Below are 22,750 nucleotides of genomic sequence, written 5' to 3' on the forward strand. Positions count from 1 at the left end.
ATGATCCTATTTTTTTGTGGGTTAAATTTCATGAAAATCGGATGATAAACGCCAACAATATAAAATCCTCATTTAAACAACAAAAAAACACCTCCACTCATTTGCTAAAAAAAACAAAACAAAACAAAACAAAAACAAGTCATCAGAAACGCTACAAATCTCATCGCGATTACATGATCCTATTTTTGTTCGTCAAATTTCACGAAAATCGGATGATAAATAAAGATGGTAAAGCAGTGATGTTATAATTTACCTTTAACACAGAGGGAAGAAACTAATACTCGCTCAACATGTTCTGATTCTAAACCTATATGTAAAGTATCATGAAAGTCAGATAAGAAGTGCAGTCGCTAGAGCGGTGAAGTCGAAGTTTCGATTTTAAGTAAGTGACCTTGACCTTTGACGCAGATAGGAGAAACTCAAACTCGTTCAAGATGTTCTGATCCTAAACCTATATGTGAAGTTTCAATAAAATCGCAGCTACATATCTGTATCAAACCATAATTAAAAATAATGGCGTTTTGTCTCTGGGTCTGTTAGGTGGCCTCAGACCACAATTAATTTCGCTATATGTTTCTATATAGCCTTAGTGGCTATAACATTTTTATTAATATCAGCAGGCCCGTTGATTTTTGTATGTACCTTTGCCTGCCTGGGGGACACATACTCTGAAAAGGACAACCCCTGTTGTCCAGCTCTTTCTCCCAGCATATTGGTTTAAACAAACACACCCTCTAAACCAGGCCGGAGTACTCCATTTTACACAAAAAGCACTACTTTTGCATGGGCCGGAATTACCACAAACAAGTCTTCAATGTCAACAAGTTACACATGTTTACAAACTACATGATCTCCCCTGTCACTTCAGTCAAATAGTTGCCACTTCATAGCTGTCTGCCATGAAATAATCACAGTCAAACAGCAGACTACTTGCGCGGTCAAATTTCCGGATTTTGGACAACCAAATGGGATAACTGTAATCTGAGGCCAGGTTCTATGAGAGCGAGCACAGCCTAGTAAAAAGGTGAACGTCCATTACACCAAGTTATCTCCTACAAACCGTATATAGAGTTAATACTCATTCACAGCTGAGGTGTTTGACCAGTGTCCTTGCATCTTAAACAGACATACGAAAACAGAAAACAAGTGTACATCATAACACAAACAACATGAAACGTAAGAAACATAATATATATATATATATTCCATTAAATGGAAGAAAATATAATCCTAGTTACAGTTATTTTTATTTGCGATAATAATATGGGATCGCTTAAAACATCATTAAGGCAGTGCACTGATGTCTGTTCCTTTATAAATTTTAAAATATACAACCCTTATCAGTCAGCTTAAAAGTGTCATGTTTAAAAATAATAAAATACCAATAAAGTAGAGATTACATCACAATACGTACACAATTTTTTTTATAAATTATACAGTCTGACGCAGATTGATGATTGACGCAGATGGACGCAGATGGACGCAGAGTAATAGTGAATTTGACTAAACACGATTAAACATTACAGGTAAAAACTGGAAATTTTACATCCCCAGTGGTTTTCATTGAATATTACCTTTAGCTGGGATTTTAATTTTTTTTTTTTTAAATATAATTATTGACATCCGAGTATGGTGGAAGACATAATTGTGGAGTCTAACATAATCTATAACCGTCAAAAGTGGTTGTTTAAATGTGTGTCCTCGGTTTTCTTAACAGCCAGGTTTGTTAGGTTTTACATTTTAACTTTTGTAATAACGGATGGGTCTGTATTGAATGAAGCTTCAGATACCTTGGCCTGGGGAGAGAGTACAGTTGTCGGATGATTTCATATTTTAACAGACGAGATTTTCAAGGAAGAAAATCATGCATACATATATAATACATCATAAAATTAATTAATAAAACACACGACCATATTATCACAGAATTGAAAGCATCAAAATACACACATAAAGATGACTGACAAATCATTTCACTAGATTTCATAGCTGTTCTTGAAATATGTACATACAGTAAGAGGACAGTGTATGTTTATAGCAGTTATAAACACACACATATCATTAGCAGTCGGTGTAGCATATCTTATAGCAGGTAGACACACAGGTTCGTTATAAGACGTTAATTTATATTTTACATTAGTGACAGACAATATATCTACACCTATATAATGTACATAATTCATATACACATACTCATACATACATATACATACATACATATAGATATACGTTTGAGCGTGTGTATGTGTGCGTGTATATATATATATATATATATATATATATATATATATATATATATATATATATATATATATATATACACACACACACATAAATACAGTCAGAAGTCAAAATACTGCCGTCCGGACCGGGTTTTTTTGCCGGTTAATATCACCACGAGCCGAGAATTATTTTGTGTTTATACTGATATACATCATATTTCATCACATATGTAAATGATTATAAACCACGACATATATTAGAATAATTATGTTTCTCGTTTATTGTTTAGAAAACATTGAAGGCAAGCACCTTAAACTATTGAATAGCTGAGTATGTATGTAGTACAGACTATGCAACGGTCTGTCATCTAGATATTTGTGCATCCATCTACCTCGAACTGTCGGTCAAATAAACAGATATTCCTTGCGGAACACCGGACAAATGCAATCGTATCGATGTCGTTCAAAATTATATTCTGAATCTTTCTTCCCATCTAGCATTAATTTATGGAACAATTTATCAATGAATATTAAAAATTCCACATCTTTCAGTTCTTTCAAGAAAAAAATTAAAAGCAAAAGATTTGGCAGTCCCTGCACATTTTTATGAGGGCAAAAGAAAGCTACAAATACTGCACTGCAGACTTCGATTAGGAATAAGTGAAATGAATGGCCACAATTTTACATTCTTCATTGGTCATCACGTTGAAGATTTGGAACATTTCCTGTTATTTTGCCCTCTATACAATAGAGAGCGCCAGATCTACTTATCCAGGTTAAATCATTTAAATTAAATACCAACACATTAATATATGGCGATCCCAACTTAACACTGCAAAAAAATAGTCTCATTTTCAAAGCAATCCACAATTTCATTGCTGAAAGCAAACGTTTTGACTGATAAAACCGTTCACCTTCTCCTTTCTTCTTCTTCTTTCTACATACAAATATTTATATTCTGACAGGTTAAAAATACAATAGTTTGACCGTTTTCGACACTAAATGCACATCTTGTATTTTTCTCAACAATGTCCATGTTGACCAGTTAATATTTCAATTGTATAATGTAGGGAAAGGTCTTTATATAGGCTATGCCTGTTGATCAATCTCATCTGTTATTACATAAAATATATATATATATATATATATATATATATATATATATATATATATATATATATATATATATATATATATATATATCTATATATATATTTCTTTAAAACAACGGATTGAATAATGGCTATCAAACATGGAACTCCTAACTACCGGGCGTTTCCGTTGCTGTTCGCTTGACACAAAACGGAAGTGAACACTTCCATTGTTGTCCTTTTTCAAACACTAAATGCCCTTGTATTTTACTCAACAATGTCCATGTTGACCAGTAATATTTCAATTGTATAATGTAGGGAAAAAGTCTTTATATAGGCTATGCCTGTTGATCAATCCCATCTGTTATTTTATATATATATATCTAAATATATATATATATATCATATATATATATATATATATATATATATATATCTATATAACAGTGAAAATTCTCTAAACCGGACCCTCAGTAAACCGGAATTTCCTCAACACCGAACTTTTTTCACGTCCCGCGTTTTACGCAGCTTTAACTACTGAAATAAACCCTTGAAAACCGGAAACCCCTCTACTCTGAATACCGAACGAATTTCCGGGTCCCGTTTTGTTTATTCAATACAAATTTTACCTCAGAAGACCGAACATTTAAAAACTCTGAAGGAGCGTCGCCTGTCTCGACCGTACCAATTAGTTGTCAAAGTCGCGGTGTTACTAAGGTCTTACTACACAGATCACTTCCGGGTCAGAGTTCATTCATCACTGTCCACTATAGTTCCTAATTGTGACACATGTTATGGTTCACATATTCACTTCTAGGAAATGGTGAAGAATTAAAACAATATGTATGTTTAATGGTTAGCCTTCTGGCTGTATTTTGCCCATGTTATTTTGTAATATTGTGCATCGACCTTTTGGGACATGGGTATATATAGCGCAAGTGACAGCCGGAGTGAATCGGTTAATGAACCACCTGTTCGGACCGGTACTACAGCCAGATGCGGTCATATAGCAAAAAATTGAGACGGAAATGTTCTCAATTTTGGAGTGAAAATAAATGCTTATATAATGTATGTTCGCAATGGTGTATGTTGTTAGTGCCAACAAGAACCCGTTCTATGGGCAATCTTCGCTTGAAGTTGGGCAGTTTAACATGGGTTTCAATGGCAGATGACATCTGTGTAGTGAGACCTAACTATACCAGATGGTATGCGCATGCTCGGTGTAGCGTGTCCGGGACGTGTTTGAGCGGCAAAACAGTGGGGAAAATTCGGGCAGTTTTTATCTGGGTAAAATTTCGGGCAAATCAACCCCTCCATCCCCCCTAATCAAAGAGTCTCCATACGCCCATGAAAGGGACACCTATAAATCGCAGTACGGGAATAATGCAAATGGAAGTAAACAAAGGTTTAATAACGCGTGTAAATTCGTTTGGCAGTGGTTTTGTCAAGCACGTGCGAAAAACATTCCGGTCAGTGGCCCAATAATTCAAAATTAAAAAATGGTTATCAAGGCTGTTTCTTAAAACCTCAGTAAACCGAACACCCCTCTAAACCGAACATTTTATTCGGTCCCAAGGGTGTTCGGTTTAGAGAAGTTTCACTATATATATATATATATGTATGTATGTATGTATGTATGTATGTATGTATATATATATATATATATATATATATATATATATATACACATGTGTGTGTATATATATATATATTGTTTAAACCAACTTATTGAATAATGGCGAACAAACATGGACATTCTAACTACTGGGTGTCTCCATTGCTGCTCGTTTGACACGAAACGGAAATGAACACTTCCATTGTTGTCTGTGAATTAACTCGGTGTATCTCGGTAGATCGATGTGATGGTACGGAGGTTATTGGCCGAGGTGAACATTCGAAAGTGTTGATGTTGGTTAATTTGTTTCTTGATAATATGTAAATAAAAACATGATTTATAAATGTCGTTAACTGATGTATATAACGACCTTTTGTTTATTTGTTTTATCTTTTGTAAGTATAATAATATATCGGTATTAATTATCATCATGTTTGGTCCGTCACATTTTCTATTCGAGTCGCGCTTGTTGATATGAATGTCCGGCAGGAATTTCAGCCAATTTCGACCCCTGATAATACATAAATGCATACATATATACATACATACATACATACATACATACATACATACATACATACACACATGCAGACATGCATACATACATGTACGTACACATACAAGTACACGTACACGACACATACACATACACATACACATTATTCCACAGCTGAAATAAACACAATTTACACGTAATATAGGTTGTCCGTATATCATGACAATGTGAATGTGTATTTTAGCAACATGCATTCCTGCGAAGCACGATGCTCTAAACGGGCAACTCTATTAACGTGCCCCTATCCACAAGGGTTCAGGCACGCCCGCCCCGGATCTAGCCTCTGACTTCGCCAGTGACCACTTCCGGGGCGGGAGGGTGATGCTCTAAATAAGAGCATACGAGTTTGAAGAGTTTATAACAACACTGGTCAGTTTTAAACCTTTCAGTCGCTATATCACTAAATCACTCACCTCAGCAGCTTGAAGAGGGTTACTTTATTCTCACACCCTTTGAGATATATGGCTTTTAACTTGTTCACACTCAAAAAAGGAAATTACTTCAAAAAGGTGAACAGAACACTACCAGTGACTAAAATATGGCAGGACTGTATATTTAATAGATTTAACAACAATTAACTGCTACTACTAGTAATGCTACTAGTGGTATTTTAAAAAACATTTCTTGACACAGCTTTGCTTCGATGTTGACGTAAACTATTTCGTTTTGTTTTGTGTTACAGGGTTTATTGTGTTGTTGGGTTTGTGCGATTTTTGTTGGGTTTTTTTTGTTGGGTTTTTCTTTTTTCTTTTTCTGTTTTTTTCTTTTGTTTGACATGGTTTCTTATTATTATTCTTATTCTTCTTCTTCTTCTTCTTCTTATTATTATTCTTCTTATTATTTATTATTATTCTTCTTATTATTATTATTATTATTATTATTATTATTACTATTATTTCAGGTTGGTGGATCCACTTCTCTTGTTACCGTGTTTCAGTCAGACATAATAACTCTGCTATTTCGTGGGTGAACCTATTTCCCAGCGAGTTTGGGGCGGATCATCCAACGCTGCCATTTCAACATTTCCAGAACTCAAACTTTCGGGCATACGTGTGTAGTACTTCACAGACGACGGGTCGATCACAGTGCTCTCCCCTGCTGCTGAATACTTCCTTGATAACCAAACAAACGATCCTGGTCTCGATGCTACAACAGAGTAAAACCAAAATTATGTTCAGAGTTAAGTGACGAAATGGACAAAAGTTTGTGGTATTAACCTTTGACCTAGTGACGAGTGCCACCAGTAAGGCAGAATATGTACAACTTTTGCGAACACAAGTCCTAAGTTTAGCCAGCGAACATTTCGCTAACGTTTGCGAACTATTTGATTGGTTCCTGACGTGCCCATTTGGTTTAACGTGAAGCGCATAAACCAGTCTAGCAGACGTTTTTTTGCTCGGTCTGGCTGAACGCAGCCATGATCTCATCAATGTTTTACAGTGATTCATGAGTGCATGTCATCAAAGCTATATATATATATATATTTCATTGAGCTCTTTCATGTGCAAATTTGGGTTTTCTAAGCTACTCTTGGGAGTGGCAGTCCTACAGGCGGTGCAAGAAGGATGAAGCATCCTGTCCATAACACTAAATAATACTTAGAGAATGTAACGGATACTACGGGTACATAATATATATCAGAATGTTCAGTCACAACTCAGTCTAATTAAAATTAGCTCCACTATTACATGTAGACACAGTAGAGCTAATTTTAATCAAATTGGTCACAACTTCCCACTGTTGCGGTTATTTTATTGATATCTATACCCAAAAGAGGTTCAGACACTTCCTACAAAATAATTCCAAATAATTTCAGATAACTCCAACACAACGCGACTGAGAGTGTTGTGCCATTTCTCTCCCTTGACCTATGCTTATTGAGACGTATAATGATCGGTATCATATTTATGCTATGCATGTGCTATATGTATATAAGCAATACGATCGTAGCTATAAAATAACCTACATACCTACATCCACCTAATGCAGTGTTACTAAAAATAGACAATTCTGCTCTATTTGGACGCAATGACAATGCGTCAATAGATATGCATACGGGCAGAACAATTGCTAACCATTACAAAAGCCAAGAGTAATTCAAATCGTATACACTAGCGGTAATTATTCAGCGTGGTTCGTTATTCATCCATAACAAGACTTTATATTATATTCAGAATGTGCATTAGCTGTTATAAAGAACATAATAGGTTTATGAATATTAAAACATGTAGTGCAGTGTCGGGGATGTCGATGTAGGGGGATGGCATAATGTTTCTGTTCTGTCTTAATTGCTTACTTCTTCGTGATGGTTTAGTGTTTTCTTGTCTTAACATGAAAACAATTATACTACGTAATGTCATCTTGCGGTATTCTTACTTTCCTTTGAGTTGTATTAATGGTATCAATATTGCTTTTTTTTTTGTGGGGGGTTTGGGGGGGGGGGAGAGGTAAGATTAACTCTTACGTCATAGTCAGAGAAAATACAAGTATTTTATTGGATAACAATATTTAGCTTTTTTCTTATTTACGTCCGATTTTGCTTCTATTTTTTTTTTTTTTCTTTTTTCAGTTTATAAACTCATTTCATTTTTAATTTTATTCTATTTGTGTTTTGTGATGTGGCGGGTGGGGTTAAATAGCTGATTCATTTAACATCTCTCCAGACTCAATCAAACAGTATTACCCAGGTGTGCTATTATTAATTTAAGTACGTACCTGAAAACTTGGGCATTTGTTTTCCCGCCGCGAACAGTGCCCAGTACAGAAGGAGCGACAACAGTACGATGGTGAAACAGAAGGCGAGGAAACTGGTTGCTCCTACAGTGACGACCAGCTGAAACAAATACATACACACATTTATAATACACTCAACAGAAAGAGAGAGAGAGAGAGAGAGAGAGAGAGAGAGAGAGAGAGAGAGAGAGAGAGAGAGAGAGAGAGAGAGAGAGAGAGAGAGAGAGAGAGAGAGAGAGGGAGAGAGAGAGACGGAGGGAGAGAGAGAGACGGAGGGAGGAGAGAGAGAGAGACGGAGAGAGAGACGGAGGGAGGAGAGAGAGAGAGAGACAGACGGAGGGAGGGAGGAGAGAGACGGGAGAGAGAGAGAAAGAGTGAGAGAGAGGGATCCGAAAAATATATCCACACATTTATATTACACTCAAAATAATTAGAGAGCCGAAAAATATATTAAAATTATTTTACATTAAACATACAACGTATGAAAATTCATGCAAAGTATCAGATATATACTCTTCAAAAAAAAGTAGGGGAACCTGAAATATTAATGTTAATATCAACTATTAGATCGAACATACGTTTTGACCACAGATATCCTAGTAAAGAACGTTCAGATCTATTTATCAACACACCGAAACACATTCCATAGTTTGCACATGCATCACGCAGTTGCCCCGTACAAGTGAGTGGGGTGTCATTCTCGATTTTGACAATTTCCATTGATCACTATGCATTGTTCCTGTCAATCTTTTTCATTCTGTTGTTATTGTTTTGTTTTCAGTCATTTTTATTGTTTGAATTTGCGATTTACTGATATAAAAAAAAACCCCACGTTATCATTGAAATTTCACTTCTGACCCCAATTGTCCTTCAAAATCTTTGGTGGTCATAAAACCTACTGTAATACTGAACTACCGGTTGTAATGTTTGCCCAGTTAATTCACTATTATCATATAACCATTCCCCACAGCTAATATACCTTACAATTTTAGTCTGCGCATCTTTGTGTACTGTGTGTTAAAAAAGATAAATGGGTGGTAATAGGTACGTACGTACGCACATACATACATATATACATACATATATGCATGCATACATAGGTACGCACGCACATACATACATACATACATACATACATACATGTATACATGCATCCATGTGGGATCCATACATACATACATACATTCACTTATACACACACATATAAATACAAACAAACATACATACATACATACATACATACATACATACATACATACATACATACATACATACATACATACATACCAATACACAGACAGGCAAACAGACAGACAGACAGACAGACAGACAGACTATACTTACACACACAGAGACATACAGACAGACAGACACACACACTATACTTACACATAGACTATACTTACATTGCCGACTATGATAGGACAGAGAGCCTCGCCAAGAGCCGCAAACACGACGAGGACTGTCGTTATAGAGGCTGCAAGACACAACAAACCAAGTTACGACTCAATGGTAATACGGGTGGAAGAGTTAAAAGATTGCTTTGTTTAACAACATCACTAGAGCACATTGATTAATTAATCATCAGCTATTGGTTATCAAACACGGATCCATCGAGGTGGTTCGATCCTGCGACGCAAGCACCTCGAGGAAGCAGTCAACCAACTGAGCTAAATCCCGCCTCACGGGTGGAAGAGGTGAACACATATTTCTATTACTGACATTACTGATTTACTGTGTCCCAAGTGTTACAAGCTAAATGTTTACCAAAAAAATGAAAACGTGACATACAAATATCATTAAAGAGTATTAAATGTACAATTTGTATTAATGAATTAAAGTTAGAAAGCTATCGTATAAAGGTGTCTCTAAATACAAATGTAATGTGTTAATTTAGAACATGTAATGCAAAACTTCGGACTGAAACTGAAGGACCGTATAATTTTGTTAGAGACAGAATCTGCCATATTAGTCAGAGAGGAAACAGGTCGTACCCGTGGGCAAATCAAAGATAATGATTTTGGAATTAGAAGTGCAGTGTTTCGTAGATGTAATCTTAATGAATTTGGAGACAAATTTCATTTTGCATGTATATTCAAATGTAGTGATCCTGTGTTATTACATGTGAGAAATATACTTTCATATCATGAGTTGTTTAGCGGTACAAGTATTTATGTTTTAAAGACGTTGTGTCTGTTAATAAGAACTATGTGAGAGAGTTTGTCATCCACGTTCAAATACCACTTATCTACAGAAAGTGAAAACAAACCATATATCATCACTTGGCAACGTTTACTATCGAATAGCAGCAAGCATTGCCTTAGGCGTGGAAAGTTCAAAAGTTTGTTTTGTTCAACGACAACACTAGAGCACATTGATATATTAATCGTTGGCTATTGGATGTCAAACATTTGGTAATTTTGATAGTCTTAGAGAGGAAAATCCGAAACACTTTTCCATCAGTAGCAAGGGGTCTCTTATATACACCATCCCACAGACAGGACAGCCCATACCACGGTCTTTGATATACCAGTCGTAGTGCACTGGCTGGAGCAAGAATTAGTCCAATTGCTACAGACGATCCTAGACCGACCGCGTATCAGGCAAACGCGTTACCACTGGGCTACGTCCCGTCCCCCGGCAGCTATATAGGACTGTTAATATGATTTTCAGCTGGTTGCCAATACATTATTGTCAAAGTAGGGGGGGGGGGCAGGTGTCTATAATGCTCAAGCCCTCCCCCATACTATCTCGCTTCGGGCGCGTGTGCTAAAGATTGTTCATGGGGGTGGGTGTAGACTGGAAAGCGAAGCTTTTTTTTCTTTTTCTTTTTTTTGAGGGGGGGGGGGGGGGGGGTCGTGTCATGGTCTGTTTCGACGCTTTGCACACGCGTCTGGGGTTTTCAATGATAAAAAAAAAGACATTTTTTATTTAACGACGCACTCAACACATTTCATTTACGGTTATATGGCGTCAGGCATATGGTTAAAGACCACACAGATATTGAGAGAGGAAACCCGCTGTCGCCCACTTCATAGGCTACTCTTTCCGATTAGCAGCAAGGGATCTTTTGTATGCACCATCCCACAGACAGGGTAGTACATACCACGGCCTTTGATATACCAGTCGTGGTGCACTGGCTGGAACGAGAAATAGCCCAATGTGTCCATTGACAAGGATCGATCCCACACCGACCGCGCATCGAGCGAACGCTGTACCACTGGGTTACGTCCCGCCCCTTCCAATGATGAAGGACATGCATACCACGGCTTTTGATATATAGCAGTCGCCGCGTCCTGGTAGGAAGTGGAAATGACCACACGGATCAGTGGGTAAGTGACTTACAGTTGATGTCGACGTACTGCTCCGTCATGGAGATGCACGTGGGAGACATGCTGCTCGTGAAGATCCCCACCAGGCACGTGCCAAGGTAGATAGCCACGTGACTGAAGCGAAAGATGAGCGTGATGATGATGGCGAATGAGCAGCCGATCTGTAAAACAGTACAAACATAACATGAGCATCATACAGTAATACTACCATACAATAACAAACAATATACACACACAATAATCATATAGTAATACAACCATACCATGACAAACATAATACAAACACTACAAACATAACATGAGCATCATACAGTAATACTACCATACCATATACACGGCGGTCCTGTATATATCCTCGACTAATGGAATCTGGCTTTATACACGGCGGTCCTGTATATATACTCGACTAATGGGATCAGGCTTTATACACGGCGGTCCTGTATATATCCTCGGCTAATGGGATCTGGCTTTATACACGGCGGTCCTGTATATATCCTCGGCTAATGGGATCTGGCTTTACACACGGCGGTCCTGTATATATCCTCGGCTAATGGGATCTGGCTTTACACACGGCGGTCCTGTATATATCCTCGGCTAATGGGATCTGGCTTTACACACGGCGGTCCTGTATATATCCTCGACTAATGGGATCTGGCTTTACACACGGCGGTCCTGTATATATCGGCTAATGGGATCTGGCTTTACACACGGCCGTCCTGTATATATCCTCGACTAATGGGATCTGGCTTTACACACGGCGGTCCTTTATATACCCTCGGCTAATGGGATCTGGCTTTACACACGGCGGTCCTGTATATATCCTCGACTAATGGGATCTGGCTTTACACACGGCGGTCCTGTATATATCCTCGACTAATGGGATCAGGCTTTACACACGGCGGTCCTGTATATATCCTCGACTAATGGGATCTGGCTTTACACACGGCGGTCCTGTATATATCCTCGGCTAATGGGATCTGGCTTTACACACGGCGGTCCTGTATATACCCTCGACTAATGGGATCTGGCTTTACACACGGCGGTCCTGTATATACCCTCGACTAATGGGATCTGGCTTTACACACGGCGGTCCTGTATATATCCTCGACTAATGGGATCTGGCTATCTACACGGTGGTTGTATTTGGGGTTGTTTGTTGTTGTTTGATTTTGTTTGTTTTTGGTAGTAGGGTTAGTTTTGTGGTTTGGTGTTGTTGTTTTAAAGGAACATTTCTGAGTTTCCTGCAATGTTTTAAGATGTTATCGACTAATAAAATATTTTTACGATTAAACTTACATATTAAATATATTTCCTTGTTTAGAATAGTAGTGGCTGTATATTAAACGTGTTTCTGATCGTTCTAATATTTGTACTAGGTTAATTTTCATTATATTTCCTAAAAAATATTTTTTCGTACATACGAAATTATTTGAAAACAAAATCCAGTTTGGGCTTCTTACAAATATTAAGACGACCAGAAACACTTTGAATATACAGACACTAATATTCTAAACAAGAAAATATATTTAATATGTATGTTTAATCTTAGAAATATTTTATTTGTCGGAAACGTCTTAAAGTGCAGCAAACTCGGGAATGTCCCTTTAATAGGGATTGGGGTTTTTTTGTGGGCTTTTTTTCTTGGGGGTGGGGTGGGGGTGGGGTGGGGGTGGGGGGGGGGGGAGCCCAGTGTAAGGCTACCACACTTCATGTAAACTTTCCGGTGCTTACTACGGGTAACATCTAGTACAAATACACCATGTTGTTTTTATATATAATAATGGGGTAATCGTAATCAGTAATCGTAATCGATTGTAATCGATTGCATGTTTTCACGTAATCGCAATCGTAATCGATTACATTGTTTGAGAATGTCATGTAATCGCAATTGTAATCGATTACATTGCTAATGTAATCGTAATCAGCGATTACTTTCATGATTACTCATAATTATTTACTAAACTTAGATGTGTTTAGCATCAACTCCAGTAACAGTGCCTACAGTTAGAAGCAGTACTGATCAGTCAGTAGAACTGATCTCCCATTGTCTACTACTCTCACAGTAGAACTATTATTTGCCTTGAGAAACAGGGGATCATAACGTCTGGATTATGAAATGAATGTTACCCAGGGGATGAAGACACATTCACATAATGGTATCTATCGTGTTTACGTTTACTATAAAACCACTTGATTGAATACAGTGTTCTAGCTAGCAATACCCTCCCGCCCCGGAATCGACAACTGGCGATGTCAGAGGCTGAGTCCGGGGTGGGCGTGCCTGAACCCTTGTGGATAGGGGCACGTAAATATAGTTGCCCGTTGCCCGCTAGCAATATATAAAAGGGCGCTGCACCATGCCCCAGTTTTGTGTCCTAATTCATTGCCGTAAAAAAATGAATTATATATATATATATATGTATGTATGTATGTATGTGTGTGTGTGTGTGTGTGTGTGTGTGCGCGTGTGCGTGTGCGTGTGCGTGCGTGTGTGTGTGTGTATGTGTTTTATAATAAAACACTTGCGATCCACTGAATACTTATACAGCGTTATCACGGGTCTGAATTCAACTAAGAAACGCTTGACAATATCTCGTTTTGTCACAGGTGTGAAAGTCCACCAATGGTACCGTGGCAAACTTTCTTTTCTTTTGTTAGTGTTTACGATTGCAGACGGGCAGCCAGCCAGTCGTATCAAGCTTGATTCCATGGGCAGTCATCCTCACCCTGTCGCAGACACAACCACAAATAACGTAACTAATTAAGCAAACACCCAGTTGAAAGTAGTCTATCACGACAAACCTTGGTTTCTTTTGCTTTAAAATAGCTTAAACTATTAATACGTGTGATAAACATTCCCAAAAGCTGATTTTAATAGATGTTCTGCGAAACGCGGCGCTTCTAATGATACCAAAATAAACACACCCAGACCAAGATACTTGTAATTTTCACCGATACAATTGGATCCTTATAATACGACACAAAGCAAGCATGACTGCAAATCGATTCATTAATAATAGTCATTATTAGAATGTCAATAATTAAATGCAATGAGCAACTTGTGCACATGTATATGTATGCAGATATCAATTTAATTATTTATTTACTTGTTTGTTTTTTTCTTTCGTCCTTTATTTCTTCATTTATAGATTTAAAAAATATATATATTTTTTTTAATTTGTGGATGGTATTAAATGGTATACGTTCTACAAACAATAAAAAAAACCCTAAGTAATAGTGATCAGACAGTTTGCAATTACTAATTATGGCTTATTTCAATAATATAACAAAATATATATGTTATGCATTGATACAATAATTATACCTGTGGTTATGGGTACCTTTTCGTCAGTAATCCAAATTTAAGAATAATAAATCTGGTTTTGAAAACTGATTCCCTCCCTGCAGTATACATACGTTTATAAATGTTTGAAATAATTTAATAAATAATCCAAAATTATCCATTATGTCTTTCAATGAATCAAATTGGTATGGTTGTAAAATAAAGTGCATAACTTCATGGTGGTAACATCATTTCATTATTTGTGTAGATTTGTGGAAATGTAATCATGATTATAATCATGCTTGCTAGACAATGTATTCGCAATCGTAATCGATTCCTTTCAATTATCTTGTAATCGTAATCGTAATCGTGACATTCTACAGTAAACGTAATCGTAATCGATTACTTTTGTCAATTAATCGCCCCATCTCTGATATATATATATAAGGGATGACTAACGACATCACATCACATTTTAAATTACAGTTATTGCTGTTGTTCTGGCGTAAGAGCATAAGAGGGGGAATCAGCTGCAGACATATAGGCTAAATCTACAACGTGGCAGAACTTGCTGTGTCCGAGACTGTTTGCTACGAAATGACATTCATGTTGTTTTTAAATGTTCTTCACGCTGAATTTGTTTCATACTCAGTACCCGATGTTTGTGTTCGTGCTAGGTTTTTGCTAAACATTCATTTATTTATTCATTCATTATCCATTCATCTATCCATTCATTACACATTCATTCATCTATTCATTTATTCAAGCAATCGCTCATTCATTCATTCATTAATCCACCCACCCACCCATCCATCTACCCATCCATCTGTACATTCGTTCTTTGCAGACGTGTTGTACACCTTGTTATCGTGTCCACCGAATGACACGTGCATATCAATCAAAGCTCTCCCACGTTGAACTTTTAACTTGCACGCTTAATTTCATTTGTGTTAATCAGTGAATTATGCTTCTCATCGATAGCTCGACTAGCCTTGGGAGGACTACCTACATTATCTAGTTAATCAGAGCCTAGAAAAAGAAAACTGCCCACACGTTAATGCAATTATTCTCCATGTACATCAATCTTAAGAGCCGGGATATGGTCCAGTGGTAGAGCGCTCGCCTGGGGTTGGATGAGTCGCAGGATCCATCATCAGAGGAGCATACACCTGAACGCCCTTATATGTCCGGGGCCTTGAACCCGCACATTTCCTTCCTCTGGTCATAGGACTGACCGTGCGACCGGAATTACCACAAACAAGTCTTCAATGTCAACAAGATACACATGTTTACAAACTACATGCTCTCCCATGTCACTTCAGTCAAATAGTTGCCACTTCAAAGATGTTTGCAGCAGACTACTTGCGTGGACAAATTTCCGGATTTTGGACAACCAAATGGGAAGATAACTGTAATCTGAGGCCTATCAGTCCATCCCCCCCCCCCCCCCCTAAAAACTGGCCCACACTAATGCATTCCAATGATATACATATTAAAGCAATGCTTAATAAGTATCGGGACGTCACTTTTAAAATGAGAGTATATAGAGGTTGTGTTAAAACACCTACCACAGTGCCTTGTCATGGCCACTCTTAGCAATGGAAACTTGAGGGACACCAACTTCAAAATGTAATAACTTTATCAAATGTTGGAATTTTTTCATACAATAAACAGCTATTTTTTCTTCTACATATGTTCTATCTACATATTGTTGTCTTGGAAAGATTTTGAAATATTTAAAGGAAAAAAATCAATCATTAGATTTTACTTCATTTTTAATGAAATATTAAACAACCAAATGGGAAGATAACTGTAATATGAGGCCATAACGGTAATTTAATTACTGTTCTATCAGGCTAATGTTCCATCTCTCAAGCGTTAGCGTTATAACCGAGTCGCATTCCGCTTGGAAAGAAACAATGAATGGAAAACGTTTGAAATAATGCATTAATAATGATTATCAATAAAGATTACTTTTTCTTTCTTCTACAAACTAATTTCAATTCCAGGACAGACATATTTCTAGTCTCATCTGATAATGAACATAAATTTACGCAGAAAGCTGTAAACTCTCATTATTAATGTTATTGTCAAAGTCTGTTCCCGATAAGGTATAATATCTCTCTCTCTCTCTCTCTCTCTCTCTCTCTCTCTCTCTCTCTCTCTCTCTCTCTCTATATATATATATATATATATATATATATATATATATATTATATATATCACTATATCTATCTCTCTCCCTCTCTATTTCTTTCTTTCTCTCTTTCTTTCTTTTTTACTATATTATTTACATGGTGAGACTCAAATAAAACGTTCCAGTCAATGTACCACGACTGGTATATCAAAAGCCGTGGTATGTGCTATCCTGTCCCTTGCTACTAAAGGAAAAATGACACTGACTATCGCAACATATCGATAGTTCGATTGTTAACCACTACATAGATCTCACTTAAACATTATAAATAGAATCGATTTCGGTAGAGTTAATTTCAGTGGACGGTTTGGTTTCGACGTATATCATATGTCATCATAGCATCATGGAGGAGCCAAGGAGATATTCCTAATTCGATCACCAACATGTGGGACATTGTTGTGTGATATAAACCTTGCACAGTGTCCATTCAAATGAGTGTTTAAGAAAAGCGTGTTCTACATTTTGATGCATAGGGGGCGAGAATTAGCTCAGTTGGTGGTGAGCTCGCCTCAAATTCTTGGCTCGCAGACGGTTTTTGGCGCGGCGCGGGCCTGGAACGCGAGACACGATTCTGTGGTTATCAATAGTAGTGTTTCTATGTGCGCGGTATATTCTTAAGAACGTGTTTTTGAACCGTCTTTGGATGAAAGGTGCAAGAATAAATTATAAATCAGTTAATAACTGAGTCAAGTTAAATTGGCGAAACAAAGTGATAAACGGCAGGTAGAGTTGTGATTTCTACACTTTTACGGTAAGAGGCAATAAGTGGTGAAGTAACATTTAGTAAAAACAATCACCCTTTGTGCCTGACATCCATCTGGTAAAGGTTTTATTATGCAGCTGAATGAAATTTTGTTTTTTAAAGTTTGTATTTGTTTAACGACACCACTAGAGCACATTGACTAATTAATTATCGGCTATTGGATGTTAAACATTTGGTAATTCTGACATGTAGTCATCCGAGGAAACACGCTATATTTTCCCTAATGCAGCAAGGGATCTTTTATATGCACTTTCCCACAGACAAGAAAGCACATACCACGGCCTTTGGCCAGCAGCTGTGATGCACTGGTTGGAGAAGCTGAATGATTTTGTTTCTCAGGGCTAGTCTTTCAGGAAGATATTTCTTTGGTATTTTGGTTATAGTTTTGGCAATTATTATTATCTGCTTGTTCTTGTTGGGCTACGTTTTTCTCTTTTTTTTCATGGGGGGTGGGGTGGGGTTGTTTAGGTGTTGTTGTTTTTTTGGGGTTTTTTGTGTTTTTTTTTTTTGGGGGGGGGGGGGGGCCTGCATGTGCTGTAACCTCACCGTGGTGCAGGGGTGTAACATTCTCTTTGAGAATGGCCAATACAGCACAAAATTGAAGTTTTGAGTAAAATTCAGTATCCGTAAAATTCTGTGATATTTGTGTTTTTGCACAGTTCTTTACACTGTTTTTGTTTAGGTCTTGAATTTTTATATTGATGTTGATCATCGCTTTATTTATTTGCATTACCATGGTTTGACACCCAATAGCCGATGTATTTTTCGTGCTGGGGTGTCGTTAAACATTCATTCATTCATTCATTCATTTTTTTGGGGGGTTGATGTTTTTTGTTGTTGTTGTTTTTTGTTGTTGTTTTGCTTATTTTAAAATGCCACAATTAATACATTAACTCATTTTGGTACCCGATTTTGACTTTGTTTTCTGTTGCCTTAGCAGGACAGATTTCCATTACGAACTGTGTAGAATGAACGCACTAAACACACGTTTAGATTGGCTCACACACTCAGCAGAGCACTTTGGAAATGATATGACTCCACTGACAGACAGAACACCAAAGCTAATTAATAAACGAGCGCTGCAGGAAATACAATACATCAAAGGAACAGCGGAAATAGAACCGCCATGTTCTGATGTAATTATAGCCTACACGCAACGCACCAAAGTAGAACTCAATGCATCATTGACAAATTAGTCACAGTAGCTCGTTTCATGACAAATCTGTGGATTTTAATATTGTATGATTGTAGCCCATAATTTGCTTATTGTATTATACATGTAAAAGACTCCACGCGTGGGCAATATGTTAATACAGACTATTGCACTAAAGTAGAAATAATATGTTTATGCATGTATATACCACTACACTAAAACCAATATGTCAATACAGAGCACTATATTAAAAGAATGTGTCAATACAGACCACCACACTAAAACCAATATGTCAATACAGACCACTATATTAAAAGAATATGTCAATACAAACCACTACACTAAAACAATATGTCAATATAGACCACTATATTAAAAACAATATATCAATACAGACCACTACACTAAAAACAATAAGTCAATACAGACCACCATATTAAAAGAATATGTTAATACAGATCACTACACTAAAATAATATGTCAATACAGACCACTATATTAAAAACAATATATCAATACAGACCACTATAGTAAAAGAATATGTCAATACAGACCACCATATTAAAAGAATATGTCAATACAGACCACTGCACTAAAACAATATGTCAATACAGACCACTATATTAAAAACAATATATCAATACAGACCACTACACTAAAATAATATCTCAATACAGACCACTACACTAAAAGCAATATATATATACAGATCACTATACTAAAAACAATATGTCAATACAGACCACTAGAGTAAAAGAATATTTCAATACAGACCACTACATTAAAATAATATGTGTATACAGGCCACTAGACTAGACCACTATATAAAAAACAATGTGTTTGTATATACCACTTCACTAAAACAATATTTTAATACAGACAGTTACACTAAAAACAATATTCATACAGACCACTACATTAAACAATGTTAGTACAGACCATTACACTAAAACAATGTTAATACAGACAGACCACTATACTAAAACAATGTTAATACAGACCACTATACTACAACAATGTTAATACAGACTATTACACTAAAATAATATGCTTATACAGACCACTACATTGCAAACATTGTGTTTATATAGACCACTACTCTAAAACAAAGTTTTTTTATATAGACCACTAATCTAAAATAATGTGTTTATATAGACCACTGATCTAAAACAATGTGTTTATAAAGACCACTAGACTAAAACAATGTGTTTATATAGACCACTAGACTAAAACAATGTATTTATATAGACCACTGCTCCAAAACAATGTGTTTATATAGACCACTAGACTAAAACAATGTGTTTATATAGTCCACTAGACTAAAACAATATTTTTATATAGACCACTAGACTAAAACAATGTGTTTATATAGACCACTACACTAAAACAATGTGCTCATATAGACTACTACACTAAAACAATGTGTTTATATAGACCACTACATTGAAACAATGTCTTTATATAGACCACTGCTCTAAAACAATGTGTTTATATAGACCACTACTCTAAAAACAATGTGCTCATATAGATTACTACACTAAAACAATGTGTTTATATAGACCACTACATTAAAAACAATGTGTTTATATAGACCACTGCTCTAAAACAAAGTGTTTATATAGACCACTGCTCTAAAACAATATGTTTATATAGACCACTAGACTAAACCAATATGTTTATATAGACCACTGGACTAAAACAATATGTTTATATAGACCACTAGACTAAAACAATGTGTTTATATAGACCACTACACTAAAACAATATGTTTATATAGACCACTAGACTAAACCATTGTGTTTATATAGACCACTGGACTAAAACAATATGTTTATACAGACCACTAGACTAAAACAATGTGTTTATATAGACCACTACACTAAAACAATGTATTTATATAGACCACTACACTAAAACAATGTGCTCATATAGACTACTACACAAAAACATTGTGTTTATATAGACCACTACATTGAAAACAATGTCTTTATATAGACCACTGCTCTGAAACAATGTGTTTATATAGACTACTACACTAAAACAATGTGTTTATATAGACCACTACACTAAAACAATGTGTTTATATAGACTACTACACTAAAACAATGTGTTTATATAGACTACTACACTAAAACAATGTGTTTATATAGACCACTACTTTAAAACAATGTGTTTATATAGACCACTACATGGAAAGCAATGTGTTTATATAGACTACTACACTAAAACAATGTGTTTATATAGACTACTACATTGAAAACAATGTATTTATATAGACCACTGCTCTAAAACAATGTGTTTATATATACCACTAGACTAAAACAATATGTTTATATCCACTAGACTAAAACAATGTGTTTATATAGACCACTACACTAAAACAATGTGCTCATATAGACTACTACTCTAAAACAATGTGTTTATATAGACCACCACATTGACAACAATGACTTTATATAGACCACTGCTATAAAACAATGTGTTTATATAGACCACTACTCTAAAACAATGGGCTCATATAGACGACTACACTAAAACAATGTGTTTATATAGACCTCTACATTTCAAACAATATTTTGATATAGACTACTACTCTAAACAATGTCTTTATATAGACCACTACACTAAAACAATGTCTTTATATAGATCACTACACTAAAACAATGTCTTTATATAGACCACTACTCTAAAACAATGTGTTTATATAGACTACTACTCTAAAACAATGTGTTTATATAGACCACTACACTAAAACAATGTGTTTATATAGACCACTACATTGAAAACAATGTCTTTATATAGGCCACAGCTCTCTAAAACAATGTGTTTATATAGACCACTACTCTAAAACAATGTGCTCATATAGACGACTACACTAAAACAATGTGTTTATATAGACCACTACATTTCAAACAATATTTTGATATAGACTACTACTCTAAACAATGTCTTTATATAGACCACTACACTAAAACAATGTCTTTATATAGATCACTACACTAAAACAATGTCTTTATATAGACCACTAGACTAAAACAATGTGTTTATATAGACTACTACAATAAAACAATGTGTTTATATAGACCACTACACTAAAACAATGTGTTTATATAGACCACTACATTCAAAACAATGTCTTTATATAGGCCACAGCTCTAAAACAATGTGTTTATACAGACCACTACTCTAAAAACAATATGCTCATATAGACTACTACACTAAAACAATGTGTTTATATAGACCACTACATTGAAAACAATGTCTTTATATAGACCACTGCTCTAAAACAATGTGTTTATATAGACCACTACTCTAAAAACAATGTGCTCATATAGACTACTACACTAAAACAATGTGTTTATATAGACCACTACATTAAAAACAATGTCTTTATATAGACCACTGCTCTAAAACAATGTGTTTATATAGACCACTACTCTAAAAACAATGTGTTTATATAGACCACTAGACTAAAACAATGTGCTCATATAGACTACTACACTAAAACAATGTGTTTATATAGACCACTACATTGAAAACAATTTCTTTATATAGATCACTGCTCTAAAACAATGTGTTTATATAGACCACTACTCTAAAAAAAATATGCTCATATAGACTACTACACTAAAACAGTGTTTATATAGACCACTGCATTGAAAACAATGTCTTTATATAGACCACTGCTCTAAAACAATGTGTTTATATAGACCACTAGACTGAAACAATATGTTTCTATAGACCACTAGACTAAACCAATATGTTTATATAGACCACTAGACTAAAACAATATGTTTATATAGAC

At 35.9% G+C, this 22,750-nt stretch overlaps 1 protein-coding gene across 1 annotated transcript in view; it reads right to left on the reverse strand.

Moving 5' to 3' along the window:
- Positions 1 to 6,318: 6,318 nt before the first annotated feature.
- The window catches only part of LOC121369494 (major facilitator superfamily domain-containing protein 4A-like), an 81,082-nt gene continuing 64,650 nt past the window's right edge, over positions 6,319 to 22,750 (reverse strand). Inside the window, exons 8-11 of the mRNA XM_041494602.1 lie at positions 11,563 to 11,710; positions 9,624 to 9,694; positions 8,200 to 8,317; positions 6,319 to 6,630 (exon numbers count right to left, since the gene is read on the reverse strand). Coding sequence (XP_041350536.1) covers positions 6,440 to 6,630; positions 8,200 to 8,317; positions 9,624 to 9,694; positions 11,563 to 11,710 — 528 coding nt within the window. The 3' untranslated portion in view covers positions 6,319 to 6,439. The remainder of the gene's footprint in view (positions 6,631 to 8,199; positions 8,318 to 9,623; positions 9,695 to 11,562; positions 11,711 to 22,750) is intronic.

The sequence above is a fragment of the Gigantopelta aegis genome, chromosome 3, assembly GCF_016097555.1.
Source record: "Gigantopelta aegis isolate Gae_Host chromosome 3, Gae_host_genome, whole genome shotgun sequence".
Taxonomy (NCBI): domain Eukaryota; kingdom Metazoa; phylum Mollusca; class Gastropoda; order Neomphalida; family Peltospiridae; genus Gigantopelta; species Gigantopelta aegis.